General features: G+C 33.7%; 1 protein-coding gene across 1 annotated transcript; it reads right to left on the reverse strand.

The window, feature by feature from the left end:
* Positions 1-3,075: 3,075 nt before the first annotated feature.
* On the reverse strand, positions 3,076-14,914 carry LOC18435901 (Actin-like ATPase superfamily protein). The gene is made up of 7 exons (XM_006845934.4): positions 14,568-14,914; positions 12,114-12,261; positions 10,808-10,999; positions 9,479-9,607; positions 4,456-4,625; positions 3,774-3,904; positions 3,076-3,633 (listed from the first exon to the last, which is right to left on the reverse strand). Exons 1-7 carry the CDS (start codon positions 14,776-14,778, stop codon positions 3,556-3,558), a joined length of 1,059 nt encoding a protein of 352 aa, XP_006845997.2. The 5' UTR covers positions 14,779-14,914; the 3' UTR covers positions 3,076-3,555.
* Between the last annotated feature and the right edge of the window lie 1,084 nt (positions 14,915-15,998).

Below are 15,998 nucleotides of genomic sequence, written 5' to 3' on the forward strand. Positions count from 1 at the left end.
ATTGTTTTTAGATGAAACACCTACGTGCATCTACCTTTAAGATGGATACTTTTTTTTTTTTGGGTAAGTAAAATGTACTCAATTTTAGAGAAGTCAATGAGAGGAAAAAAAGAGGTAAGTCACTGGAGGATTTGAGTCCCTACCCTTTGGTGAGAATGGATTCAGAGATTTTATCATAGGGCTCGTTGGTACTACCGTCAAGGACCCAGCCCTTTCTAAAAAGCTTATGCCCAATGACTGTGATAGGAATTGATCCCCTTTAAGATGAATACTTTACACTTTTTGGGTCGCATATGTAGAAATGTGATCCAGCCCGCATGAAACAATTTTTCTTTTGCAGATAAATATACAATGTGCTTTGAAGTGTGTGTTTATATACGCAAACTTTATTGGCTATAATGTTTAATGCATCAAAGCAAATTACAAACAAACATAACTACGAAACAATTTGTGGCTCAGAGTATAGTAGAATGGCACAAAAATCTATTCACTCTTAATGCTAAAAATTTAAATTTCAACGAATAATATAGATTGAGTAGATCTATAAACAATCTAAAATTTTGAAAATAGACCAGATAATGTTACAAGATCCACCATTTTAAAACTTTGAAGTCTTTTTTTTTTTTTCTTCCATTTTCATACATCTCAAGGTTGAGAGCTCAACTCGAAGGGTTCCCAATGCCGGGATGATCATTTTCCAGTGTGTTTTTAAGGTGGACTTTACTTATATGTATATTTTTAAAGTGGACCTTACTTCTATGTAGAAAGTTGACGCCTTGAATAAACTTTTCCTTGAGAAAAATGACTTAAACAAAAAAAGAATTCAATTCGAAAAAAATGAGATATAGCTATATTTTAGGGAAAATTATCAAAAACCCGAAGACTATACTTTCTATACAACTTACACCCAACCTAACTTTTTGTCTCACTTTTTTCCCAAAATATACTATGCAAATACCCCAACCAAATAAAAAATAAAAAATACCTAAACTACCCTCCCTTACTTTTACCTTACCCACCTCTCTCTCCTGTATCCCACCAAAATAGGGGCTCCGACACTGTCTAAGAGCGGTTTGGCAGTAGGCTCCGATACGGTGTAAAGTGCTATCCGACAGTAGGGCTCCGGCACTGTGTAAAGTACGGTTCGGCAGTAGAGCTCGAGCACTGTATAAAAGGCGGTTTGGCAATTGCAATGGGCGGTTCGACAATAGATGTTAATGGAGGTTCGACAATAGATGTTACGCGATTCCAGAACTTTGGCACTATGCGGTCCGACAATAGATATTACTGGAGGTCTGACAATAGATGTTACTCGATTCCAGGACTCCGACACTATGTAAAGGGCAATCCGAAAGTACTTAGTTTCAATCCGATAGTCTACGTTCCAGCAAGTAGTACTGGGGTCCAAAAATCAATGTAAATCTGGCAAAAAAAAAAAAATGAACTTTTTCCCTTTGGGGGTTATTTGCATAGAAAGATTGTTTCGAGAAAAAAAGTTTGAACAAAGATAAGTTGTGGTAAGTTATATAGAAAGTGTAGTCTTAAGGGTTTTTTTGTAATTTTTCGTATATTTTACCCTATGTTTGTAAAACTTCCAAAAATCACATTAAAGTTCTTTACATGCACTTATTTTTATAGTAATATGATGCTACAACCTTAAAAAACCATCTTATGACCATTTGTTTGATCCAAATTTTAAAATATACACTATTTTCATTCTAATGAACAATCTCAAAAAATGAAAAAATTGAAAACACAATCTATGAAGTATTTTTTTAGCCCCGTTCATTTTGGTGAGATGCTTAGATCTGGACCTCAAAATGATTTTTTCATTTGCAATTTTTTTGGATGGCTTTATTATCATTAGATGAATAATGTTTAAAAAGAAAAAAATGATTTGAATTTATAAAGACTAAGATCTTGAAATTCACAAAATGAATGGTCTAAATTTATTTTTGAAGAGGACTCATTTTGACCATATCTAAGATTCAAATTGAACTTTTATTTTGGACGATTGATTATTAAGCTGAAGAGAGTGTGTTCAAAATTTGAGGTCATACAAATACCACAAACATGATTTTCTAGAAATGTCGTTGCATTATACTATGATACAACCGTTACATTGAATCATAGCTATATATATATATATATATATATATATATATATATATATATATATAAAGAGAGAGAGAGAGAGAGAGAGAGAGAAAAAAAAAAAAGAGAGACAAATGTTCATATAGGACCTCCCCCACCCATGTGTGTAGGACCCCAATGATCACCATTAAATTTGATACAGATCTATAAAAAAATCAAGTCTTATACCCATGTGATAACTTTTCTAATGATTCATGCCAACTTTAATGGTGATCTTTTAAAATCCTACACACATGGGTGAAAAAGAATACTATAGGATCACCTATGTATATAAGACCCCAAATGATCACCACTAAATTTGACACAGATCTATAAAAAAATCAAGTCTCATACCCATGTAATAACTTTTTTAAAAATCTGTGCCAACTTTAATGGTAATCCTTTGAGATTCTACACACATAGGTAGAAAAAAATCCTATAGAATTATTACTCATATATATATATATATATATATATATATATATATATATATATATATATATATATATATATATATATATAACCCTGAACTTGTTATTTATAATTTACTACTTGAGCGTTTAATCTGTTTTAGTTTGTAGAATGAATTTTATTGGTTAAAATGACAAGGCCTTGATGATAATCTTCCACTTGATAAAATCGGTTTCTGTTTTACTTGGAACTTGTTATTTTTACTAATCCACACAAAAACACACATGTACCTGTCTTTTACCAGTCTAATAAAAAAGTTTCTTTCACGCAAATCTGAAATAACCAGTGTCTTCCTATCTCAAAGTTTCTTTCACGCAACACAAAAATTGGGGTCATTTTTTCCACAAAAATGAATAAATACCGGTTTTTTCAGGTCATTATTTCCGCAAAAACAAATCGATACCGGTTTCTTGCCCACAGATTTATTGCTGTTAGGTGATCTGCTAAATATGGATGGGAGATACCAGGATAGAGCTAACCAAGAAGCAGTTTCACACTGAACTTACATCTCCAACATTCATTTGCCTAGTAGTACAGGACTATTATCACATTTTTAAGGAGAGAGAAACTCCCAAGCAAGCTCAACTTACATGAGACATCAATGCAATTAATTGGATAAGAAATCAGCCTTGCCAACCTATAGAAGCACCAGATAGGAATGTCCTTCTGCCAATTGTTGATTAAAAATAAAATAAAATATTAAAGGCAATAGACCAACACACCAAAAAAAAAAAAAAAAGGGAAGCCAAAGAAATGAAGAAAAAATGAAAACCCAACTTGGATTAGGAAATACCGACTTTACAAAGTGCAAAGAATCATTGCACCTTTTTCTTTTTTTGTCCCCTTCCCCATTGCTTTTGGTGGATTCCTTTCTCCCACATCATTAAAACTCAACCAAACTGTACAATCAAATGGACTTTCCAAAGTGCAGAGCTGAGTTGCTTGCGGCCCTCAGCTTTTGACATTACCTTTTGTTTCTTTCAAAAGGAAATTCCATGCCAGCATTGCAGCTCCAACTGCAGGCTCCACCTGTGTGACAGTCAGGCAAGAATAAGAACTCTCTCTCTCTCTCTCTCTCTCTCTAACACTAGTTTGGAACTTTGAATGGATCAAATCGATCACACAAAACAGAAAAACTGAAGTAACAAATGTTCCAAGGTACTACTAACCTTGGGGCGAATTGGACGAGCACCTGGAAAGTCCTTGGAGATGCAGTTTATGACTTCTTTCCCAATATCCCATCCCTTATTAGCCTCAAGAACACCCCCGACCATAACAAGTGGAAAAGAATCCCTCCCATCTGCCAAACAAATACCACACCAGAACTTCAAATACACCTGCAAAAGCCAGATCTAATATTTCTACTTCAGGCACTCGATAAAGAAAAGCATTTATTTGGTTATGGTCCAGATTCGCATCAAGTGATTGATCGCGCCATACAGCCAACAGTGATTTAAATGCATACTCACCACACATACAGCAAAACAGAAGTCACAATCTAGATCAATGGCTAACAATGGTTATCTGCGCAAGTAATATGGCAGTTCATTGTTGAACGATTTTGATTAGCAGGGCATTTTTTAGAGTAGGGAAACTATAATCCAATGAAGGAATATAACAGTCTCTTGGAATAATCACTGTCCAATGAAATCATGGATGAAAATAGTGTGTGGAACCCCGATTTGTCTTGTTCTGTTCACATGGGTCTCACCCTCCCTCCATCACTGGCTACTTAACCCCAAAGGAATGTGATTTCCACGGTCCATTGAATTCTAGTATACTATGTGAATTCTAGTATACTATGTCCATTGTTTACCAGTCAATGAATGGTTTTAGTTCGTGATGCTTTACCTTCACTGCTCAAACCAAGTCTTTGGACAACAGCCTTAACACTAGCAGCCAACTCCTGCACAGAATCCTGTAAAATTCTATTTGCAACCTCATCACCGGCTTCTGCACAGGACACAACCACCGGAACAAGGGCAGCAATACGAGCCCAAGAAGGATCTGCATATGTCCACCTATCTCCAAATAATAGAACACAAAGGAAATCAGGAAGCAGCAATTAATCTTAGGAGCAAGTATGAATGTACGGAAGAGGTGAAGTATAGGCAACTAAACAAGCAATTAATCTGGCTGATATACCATCACCATGGTATTAAAACCAACAATGAGAGGCACATAGACCTACCAAAATGCCAATGATTATCAAGAAATCACCAAGACTCTGATGAAAATCCAGAATACAGATATGCTATATTTAGTAATAAAAAAGCTCATTCATCCATCTTATGGAATCCATAATTTGCAGGAATCAAGTAACTTCAGCAAATACAATTAGAGCTGGGTGGACGAAGTGGAGATGTGTAATCCGAATTTTATGTTATCACCGCGTACCAATGAAGCTGAAGGGCAAGTTCTATAGGACAGATGTGATATCAGCTTTATTCTATACGGCAGAATGTTGGACAGTCAAAAAATAATATAATCATAGAATGAGTGTAGCATAGATGAGGACGTTGAGATGGATGAGTGACAAGACAAGAAGGGATAGAGTTCAAAATGAATATATTTAAAAAATTTTAGGTGTGGCACCAATAGCGATAAAAAGAGAGAGAGTAGGTTTAGGTGGGCAGGCCATGTATGGCGCACATCTAGTACAACACCCGCTAGGAGGTGCGAGTTATTTCAAGTGGGAGCCTCAGAAAAGGCAAGGGGTAGGCCCAAAAAGACATGGTTGAAAGTAATAAAAAAATATGGGACTTATGGCCTCACTGAGGGTATGACCCTTACTAGAGCTGAATGACGAACTAGGATTTGTGTAGCCAATTAGTTGGGAAAAAGCTTTGACAATGATAAAATAACTTCAACAAATCTAACAAATTCCAAAAATCCCATGACCTTTCCAATCCTCTTAGTTTTCTAAAGATTGCATGGCCAAGAGTTTCTTAATGCCATTGTAGACCAAAAGCCTCCATAATGACAAAACGGGGTGGAAAAACTTAAGCTAGCATAGACCAAAAGTTTTTCTAATGCGTCTCTTTGCCTTTACTTAAGGGCACATTTGTTTTTTTTGAAAGATATCTTCTGGAAAGTTGAATGTTTTGCTTTAGAAGGTTTAAATAAGTTATGGGTACTATATTTGATAACATATATATATTGACAATATAATATAATGTATTTTATTAATGTATATTTGTATTATATATAACATATAATATAATATTTATTATAATATAATATATGATATTTATATACTATATATAGGGAAAGGATCCTATCAGCTTATGGGCTGATAGTTACAATGTCAGCCAACAGCCCAGATTGAATTTAGGCTCAATCCAATGGTCACGACCTCATTTCATATTTTAATTTTCATTTTTTTATACAAATCCAAATCATTTGAAATTTAGAGTGTCTATTCTTCAAAAATAGGATAATCTAATAAAAATATAAAAAAATAATAATTTGTAAAATATCAATTAACCAAAATACCCCCAAAACTTTTCGGGGGGATTTTGGTCAATTTCTATTTTGTGATTTTTTTTTTATATTTTTATTGGGTGCACCTAGATGAGAAGAATGAACCCCTACAATTTCAAATGATTTTGATTTGTAGAAAAAAACTGAAAATTCAAATACAAAATGAGGTCGTAACCGTCACATCAGCCCAAATTCAGCTGACACTGTAGCTATTAGCCTATGGGCTGACAAAATCCATTCCCTTATATATAATATAATAAATATATATCATATAGAGTATAGTAAAAGACATTGATATTATATATATTATACATAATATATATTTAATATAATAAATACATTATTTATAATATATAGTATAATATAAGATATTTATATATTAGATAATATTATAATATAAATATTCTATATAAGATATATTTAATATAATAAACAGTGTGGTTTGTATATAGCCGAGGCTCTAAACAATCAAATTAGAACCCACCTTCAAATAAAGTCGAGAAATGTGGTTTCAATATTGGACATCTTTGCGATAGCTTTAAAATATATTTTCATCTTTAATTATAAAATTTAAAGCTTCAAAAATAGGGTTAGATCTATGAAAACTTGAAAATTGATGGTCCAAAAATGTACTACAATATGCACTATTTCTTGAACTTGAAATCTATTTTTTTCTCATGTCTATGCATCTTGATGATCAATTTGAGGATATTTGGCCATCAAAACAACCTCTTCTATTGCAATTTTTGTGGTAGGCTCTAATTTGATTGTTTAGAGCTAGGCTCTATATAAAATTTTTCCTATAATAAATATATATTATATATAATATAGAGTAAAGATCCTATAGGACCCTCCCCCACCCATGTGTGTAGGACCCCAAAAGAATCACCATTAAAGTTGGCACAGATCTCTAGAAAAATTATCACATGAGTGTGGGACTTGACTTTTCTATAGATCCGTGCCAAATTTAATGGTGAACCTTTGGGGTCTTACACACATGGGTGGGGAGGGTCCTATAGGATCATTTCTCTATAATATAATATAAGATATTTATACATTAATATATAATATAGTAATATAATATTATATATAATATAATAAACACCAATATATATATGACATAATAAATATGGAAAATGCTGAGATTAGCCCACTAGCTCATAAGAACATATGTGCCCAACGGCCCAGATTGAATCTGGGCTGATTTGATGGTCACAACCTCATTTTGTGTTTGAATTTTAATTTTTTTTTTTACAAATTCAAATAACTTGAAATTTTAGGCGTCCATTCTTCTCATCAAGGCGCACCTTATAAAAATATTGAAAAAATAATTCGTAATAAATTGATCAAAGTACCCCTAAAACTTTTCAGGGGTATTTTGGTCAATTTATTTCTTGTAAATTATTTTTTTGATATTTTTATTAGATTATCCTATTTTTGAAGAACACATGCCTAAAATATCTAGTTATTTGAATTTTTGGAAAAAAAATTAAAATTAATATTAAAATACGAAGTGTGGTCATGACCATCAGATCGGCCCAGATTCATTTGGGCCATTGGGCTCATATGAACTCATATGTTCATATGAGCTAGTGGGCTAATCTCAGCATTTTTCAATAAATATATATTATATAAGGAAGAGGTTTCTATAAGGCCTAGGCTTTATGAAAACAAAATAAAGCCTCACCTTAAATCCTCGTCCGGAAAGCACTTTCGACGAAAGAAATCTCCATGATGGCTCTAAAATTAATTTCCAACACCCACAATAAAATTTGAAACTAAAAAAATGGTACAGATCTTACGGATCTGTGAACACTTATTTTTAAGGCGAAACAGACGGTCTAGATAATTTGTTACAATATAAACTATTTTAGAGCTCGAAATCCTAATTTTTTTCACAACCACAGTGTTCAAGTCGAGATGATCAAGGCAAAGGTTTTCCAATTCTTGAATTGTAATTTTGGATGAGTTATGGGGTGAGGCTTCACTTACTTTGATAGGGCTGCAGCCCTATCAAACCATTTTCCATTACATAATATCATAAATATATAATATAATATTAATATATATTAATATTATATAGTACATAAAATATATAATCAATATATATACTATATAATATAAATTACATTAATAAATAAATATAAATATATAATATATAACATAAAATTATATTATATTTTATAAATATTATATAATATCATGTTATAGTAATATTATATTATATTATATCATATTAATAATACTAATTTTATGTATTTATATTATGCATAGTGTATGGTGATAAACAAAAACATTATGAAAGATTAAGTTCCTAACCCCCTTCCCCCCTAAGAACTTAATCTTTCACGTTTTAACAAAGGAATGGGAACTTTTGTTGGAAGATTACTTTTTGAACTTTTAGACGAAACTGTGTGTCAAACGCGGAACTTTTAGAAAATTAGAAAGATTTCTTTTAGAAAAACAAACGTGCCCTAAAAGAGTGAAAAACCAAAATTACCAGGGAGAAGAAGTTAAGGGGGATGGGATTCTAACCCATTAAAAGAAAACAATGCTAACATAATCATATTCCTTTGATATGACAAAGAAAAATGTAAAACAGATTTATATTTGAAATTTTTTCGTTTTTTGAGAAAGATCTATATTTGAATTTCTAACCCTCACTCAGATAAAGGATATAATCAGCCGCCTAAGTTGGGTCGAAGTCATTGAGTAGATTACAGCTGCTGAATGACTTTTAGTTTGCAAATTACTAAGGTAACTTTCTTGATTATCAAGAATAAAACAGAACCATAGTAAGTTGATATTCATATGCATCAACAAAAACCAAATAATGATCTGGACTTGTTTATGAGCTAGACAGGTACAAGGCGTTCTGGATTCCTCATGCCATGGATAATAGCATTCAGTGACATGGCTATATTATAAAGTGACAACGAAATCCAGCATTGTTTAGTAATATTCCGTTTCATGATGAGTAGCGAAAAGAAACATTTATGCCTTAGTTGGCTGAATCCATAAGATTTTCAAAGTTAAATTGAGTCACTCAAAACGAAGAAGATGATCAAGTCTATATCAAAGGTGCAATTAAAAGTCTTCAAACAAGAAGAATCTGTTTTGGTTTGAGTGCCAATATGTGTTCGACACAGGTTGAGTATCGAAACAGAAACATCCATGTATCATAGTCCAAGATATATGAGGGCCCAAAGGAAGTGCTGATATAATTGTCACAATATACACATTTCCATAAGAAAGAATCCCAGTCAATATAATCACAAAAATAATCACAAAATTGAAAGCTCACAGCTAATTAAGGAGGGCAGATATAAATGTAAGAATGCCAACTATCCAAAAGTCTTACAAAATAGCTTATCAATATAAAGTACAATACCCGATGACTTCATCTGGTGAGGAAAGCCCAAGCTTTTGTATGATGCTAGAAGTAAGCATTGTTTGAGGCCCTCGACCATCATGAGCCTTTACTACTGCTGTTAATGCTTGAGCAGCAATCCCATAACCACTGCACAATAGATGTATCACGATGAATCTGATCTCTTAAATAACAATCTGAGAATATATATTTATCTAAAGAAAGAAAGAAATAAGACCTTGAACCATAGACAACGGGTAAATATCATATCACATATAAAAATATCAACAGATCTCCCAGTCCCCCAAGAGCCAATCAGAGGTACAAAATTTACTCCACCTATTTGTTGACATCAACTAAGTTTACCTTGGTAATGCATCAGTTGCATAAATTGTGGAAGTGAGAACAACTGCCTTTAAGGCCTTAACACAAACATTTGTTCACACATACACACACACACATTTCTTGAGAAGTGCAACTTGTTGCTCCTTTAAAAACAACTGTTCTTGGAATGAAGCTCAAATGTGTTCTACAATAGTACGATCTCTTTCGGAACTTATTATCATTCCTTTGATTAATTATCTGAATGTCATTCTCAAAAAAAAAAAGAAAAAATATATAATTATCTGAACCAGTTGGGTTATCTAGATTGCCAGTTGGGATTATCTAGATTGCCAGTTGGGATTCTAGCTGAGCTTAGGACCTCTTGTCTTCAGTGTCATTTCTGTTTAAGCACCTTGTGCACAAATAAGCTAATTTAACCTAGATGATTTATTTTTGCTTTCTAGTTGATGAATGCACATATTTGGGTGTAACTATGGATGGGATGGGGTATAGGACCAGGTGCATGTAATTTAAAGAGTCATAAAGCATTTATTCCAATTAAACTACAGCAAATGCAATCAAGATTGGACAGGACAGTCAGTTCAGACTGGGAACCGATGAACTGGTACTCCAACAGGTTGGTTCAGGGGTCCCGATCCGGGCCGGTTCAGACCATTTTGACTAAATTTTTTAGTTTTTTTATATATTTCCAAACCTGTCTAACCCAGTGAACCAGACAGTCTGATAGGTTTGGATCAGACTGGTAGCGTCACTAGTTCAGTGACTGGTCAGGTCTTCATAACACTGCCTAGAGAAGTACAGATCCGAAGAACTACACCTACTGGAAAACACTGAAAGGATTGCAATCTGTGATTATTGTTTTACCGGTTTAATGTAGTCCAGGACTCGAAACTTTAGTTTATCAGCTGAACTCAGCCACTCCCCATTCCCATGTATGGGGCAGATATTGAACTTCTAATAAACTTACGACAACTCATCTTAGCATTCTAGGATGAATATGCTTACCTTCCCCAATCACCCAGAACAGGCCCTGCACCAGCAGCTCGAGCTTGTCTTCCATCTTCTGTGAACCCATAAGCAATGGTTCCTGTACCAGCAATTAAAACACATCCATGGAGCTTTCCCATTGTTCCACTTGCCAGAGCTGCCACAGCATCATTTTGGACATATAGCTTGACATGACTTGGAAAGATGTCTCTGCAATCAAGAAGCTACAATAATTTATCATATAATAGAGACATACAATGTTCTTATTCATGAATAAAAAAGCTTAAAAGATCATTAAAGATATCAGATATATGCTGATAACTTTCTCAGATTAATGGGCCTTGCAGTAAACTGTCCCATTGATATTCATTGATATTCCTTTAAGGTACTTCCCATCCCAATATATAACTTCGCAATTCCAACAGACTGTGCATCTACAAGCAAATATAGTTTGAATTATAAACTTGTAAGTTGCATAATGAGCAAGTTCTAACCAAAATCCTTGCCAAATTATGTTGATTGTGTTAAAAAACAAAAGCTAGTGTGAATGCGTGTATATATAGTGTTAAACCAAACCCTGCTTCAAACTCGAAAACAGATGATGCATATCAAGAAGGGAACTTGGAAACGATAAACTTAAGATGACCAGAACTCAATGGATTAAAATTCAGTTTTTGACTCAAGATTTATCATCTTGGCTCAGACTAGTCCTGAGTCACATCATCGTGAAACACGTACACCCAAGGAAAATTTAGGAGACTTTAATGAATCTCATGAGACTTCACCAAATCTTCAAAGCGTAGCCAAGTCTGCATTGTTCGGGTTTTCAAAGGGGCCAAAACATACACATATGAACGCAAACACAGCTATCTAGAACCCATACACCCAAGGTCTGGTCATCCTCTAAGGTATTTTCTCAAGTTTCTTCTTGGTTGTGTTTTTAATTAGATGAGGCACACCAATTCTGGGTCCCAAGTCAACCAGCCATATGGCTAGGTCAAGTCGAAGTCTTATAATAATGATTTGAACTTTGGACTAATAGAGTATATATCTTAAAAACAATACTATTGATGTTAATAACTATCTTTGAAAAATAAGCATAAGCAGAAAGACATTTATCAAAGTTTATCCACCAAATGACAAAAGTTAGTATAGATATGTCCACCAAATGGAACTTCAAGTACAAATACATAGAAACCAATTGAGTTCAAACCAGAACTCACAACCTAGAAGATAATGCCCACTGATTGACAAACTCATAACAATCAGTTTCACACCCCTGAACTGTTTTACTTCTATGGAAGAGAAAAAGTCACCAACAAACCTAAGCCAGTTCAATATGCGTTGCTCATCTGTTGGATGGTTGACTCCAGATACAGCTAAACAAACGGCTTGGACTGCAGAGCGATTGGACCCAGATTTAAAAAGGGCTTCTGCCATAACCTTTTCCAGTGTTTCTCTGGCTGCAGTTTCTGCAGAATGTGACATGATAAATTAGGGAAGAATGTGAATAATACCATTAAGTGTTTCTTTCTTGATCAATAGGAAAGCACACTTTTTCTTTGTGATAATTACCATAAATTTATAGAAGCTGTATACATCAAATTGCAACTATTATAGGTAGACAAAGAAGTAGAGTGGGAAATAGACCAATCATCATCTAGCTCAAAATAAGGGTTTTTTCATAGTCCATTGGATCATAGTATAGTTTCAAACTCTAAACAAAAAACAGAGATGAGCTATATAATTAGAGACTGATATGAGAATAATTACAGTAATCATGACATAAATGGGTTCCTGCCTTGTATTTATAATAGCACAAACAAGGGTAGTAAGCAAAGACACAAGTAAAGCATCTCTAGAGATACCTATGCTCGGAAAAGCTCAGAAACTTTGTTTAAAAAATCCTAGCGTCATGGAGTAAGAGAGTTGCCTTCATAAATCTGGATTTTTTTTCCTTTTTTTAATGATAACTTGTGCCCTGGTGTGAATGGAACAAGACATCATGTTGTGGTACTTGCCACCCTGACCACCTGTGCCTTGAGCAAATCTCAAGAGTTATATCTATTATTGAGCATGAGTCTTTTTGTGGTCTAGCAAATGGAGGAAATTCCCACAGCCTTTCCAGTGTGCCCAAAAACATCCCTTTTACCTTAATTCTTTTTTTGTTTTTCTTGTTTTTTAATCCCCTCTTTTGATGTGTAATTTTGTGATGAAGCAATACAACAACGAACAACAACATTCAAACAAGGATGTTCTTTTAGCAAACAAAGTTTCTCTAAGTCAATATTTTGAACTGTCAATCAGTTACCACAACAAACAACGAGTAACCAACGATCTTCAGGCCATTGCAGAGCAACATACTGGAGGAAGTTACTAAACTGGCATGCAACGACACAAGTTTTCTAAAATCACTCTTTCACTCACTAAACTCTAAGACAAGAATTCCCACTAAAATAAGATTTCCAATTAAATCAACCATTTTAAATATCCAGTGAGTGCAATAAACTCCCTCTCTAAAAGCCATGAACATTTCAGTTAAATAGGCATTCCTGACAAAGTAGTTCCTATCAGTTATCAAAACAACAACACTTATCTCAACACAATGAATGTCGATATTTGAAAAGAATTAAAAAAATTAAATTCAAGAAATTAAATTAAATATAAAATTAAAATTAACTTAAAAGTGAATAATTATAATAAATATTTGAAAAAAAGCTACCAGAAAAAATATTGACAGACTCAATAATTAAACAAATAAGATTATTTTTTATTGAATTTGGATATCTTCAAAGACACTTTTCATTCAAACTATACCAACGTGCCATGCACATACCATCAGCTAGTTGCATCTATGCTGTAACCTTAATGAAGAGCTCTAAATTCCCAAAAGAAAAAAAAATACAATACGAAATTATGATATCATAATTTAAGCCCATTAAGGGAAGAGAATACACAACACTTAGTCGCCTAATTTCATTGAGACGATATGGCTAAGATCATTTCATTGCATGGGTGATACTGAGCTCTGAAATTCCAACAGAGAAAAGGAAACCATATGAAAGTTTGGTGAATAATTTGAGCTTAGTAAGGGAACATAATACCCAAGGGTTTGTTGCCTATTTTCCCAGTGAAGAAGATAAACCTTTAAAAAGCTCAACACTTTAAAATGAAGATACCTACTGGAAAATTACTCAAAAAAATTTCAACCTTGATTATCATAAAAATAGCCATAAAAAGAAATTCTGTCACCCTATCCAATTCCAATTCTCTGCAAGAAAACAAATACTGCAAATTAAACATGCTTCTATACCAATTTCATTAATTATAGCAACAGATAAAAAAATCCAATTCCAATTCTCTGCAAGAAAACAAATACGACAATTAAACATGCTTCTATTCCAATTTCATTAATTATAGCAAGAGATAAAAAAATGTATGAACGAAAATCACTCTATTTCAACAAGCATTGCCAATATAAATACCCAACTATACCAAGCCACACATTTCTCTAGGGACATGCCAAATTAAATAACTGACATAATTTCCAATTCACCAAAAAAAAATCTTCTATCCACCACAAAATAGAAGTATCTATCATTCAAATCATCTCTCTCTCTCTCTCTCTCATTTACCAAACAAAATCATCTATCAACCACAAAATGCAAGTGTCAAGTCAAACATTCAAATCAACTATCTCTCTTTCTCTCTATAACAAACCATCAAAGACAGAAAACAAGAAATGAGAAAGATGGGTTCATGGTGAATTGCAGTGTACCTCCAACGCTGTTGTGGTTGGAGCAACCTGCAACTGCTCTTGCAAGAACAGGCAAAGGGTCTGGCACTTCATTGAAATAGGGCATGGCCATGCAAATACACACAGTGGAGGTCGTTCCTCCATCGAGCCCCAATATAACCTCAGACCCATCGGGAGTTAACGGCATTTCTACCTCAAAATCCCAGATTTCTCCATTTCTGTACCTCTTCATCAGACTAGAACTCTCTCTCTCTCTAGGTAGGGGTGTAGGGGTATTGAATCTTCATGGAAATGAGCAATGAAATCTGTAAATTGATTGTTTAAGTATTCTCATTTTCTCCTCTTTCTTTTTCTGCGATTGAGGACCCGGAAGCACTTGCAGAATGCAGAGTTAAATGAGTTTGTAGAGAGAGAAGTTAAACACCCCTATTCTTTTCAAGATATTAGGAAAGAGGCCCAATCATTTCTTAAATGCGGCCCCTATCTTTTCAAAATATTACTGATGAGCCCTAACCATCTCTACATTTTAACTATGACAAAATAGTTAATAGGGAGATAGTTTTTAATATGAAATTTTCCAATCCACCTAAGAATTTTGATTTTAATAGAAGTTATAGACATGAGTTCCAACTCACTAAGATTAAGTCCCCCTAGCCTATTCAGAAGAGTCAGAGTTAGACTGGGTAGCTTTTAATAAGAAAGTATAAATTACATGAAAAAATTGAGAGAACTAATGATTATGGAGTTTTTCAAGAGAGAATTGCCCAACTCGCTTATCAGTTCGACTCGAGCAAGTCCAAGTTGGCCTAAAAATTTTCTGAATGTGGCCTTTGAAGGAAGGAGCAAATTTTTGCTCTTCAAATAATTTGAGTTTAGAAAAATGATAATTAATAAGTCTTAAGGTGTTATACTTTCAAATGTGTCACTTGGGTGTAATGTTATTTAACTTTTTAACATTTTATTTGTATTTTTCATTTAATTTATAAAAATCCTTTAAAATACATATGACATGAGTTAGACGAGTTGAAAATGAATAAAACTTTAAATAATTGATAAGTTAAATATATCTCAACAAATTCCCCTAGTAAGATGTAGGGGGCGTCAATGTCATTCTGGCTATTGAGGGGCACTCGTTTTAAAAATTTAAAAAGACATTTTTGGTATTAATGTGCATTTATAGAAGTTGTTTAATAGGTTGTTTGGGCCTTTTACCCGAATAAGAGCATTCGATAATGGACGGCTGCAAAATTCCAAACAGTAAGTGTTCAAAGAGGGGGAGAAAGCGACCAAAGCTCTTTGGTTGAAGTGAAATATATATATATATATAGAGAGAGAGTGAGTTTGATATTTTATGAGAAAATAAGCCAAATGAACCTTGGACTTTTTTATCCACCCAATTGACAAAGGAACCTTCAGTACTTTGTTTAAGGAAAAAGGTTATATAAGGTCTCA

This window comes from Amborella trichopoda, chromosome 2 (assembly GCF_054954075.1).
Source record: "Amborella trichopoda isolate Santa Cruz 75 chromosome 2, AtrichopodaSantaCruz75HAP2 v2.0, whole genome shotgun sequence".
NCBI classification, from domain to species: Eukaryota; Viridiplantae; Streptophyta; class Magnoliopsida; order Amborellales; family Amborellaceae; genus Amborella; species Amborella trichopoda.

Coding starts and splice junctions, on each gene's coding strand:
- LOC18435901 (XM_006845934.4), bottom strand. CDS start 14,778: ATGAAGAGGTACAGAAATGGAGAAATCTGGGATTTTGAGGTAGAAATG. Junction 4,626..9,478: donor TCACCAGATGAAGTCATCGG/GTATTGTACTTT, acceptor ATTTGGAGATAG/GTGGACATATGCAGATCCTT. Junction 3,905..4,455: donor ACTTGGTTTGAGCAGTGAAG/GTAAAGCATCAC, acceptor TTTGTTTGGCAG/ATGGGAGGGATTCTTTTCCA.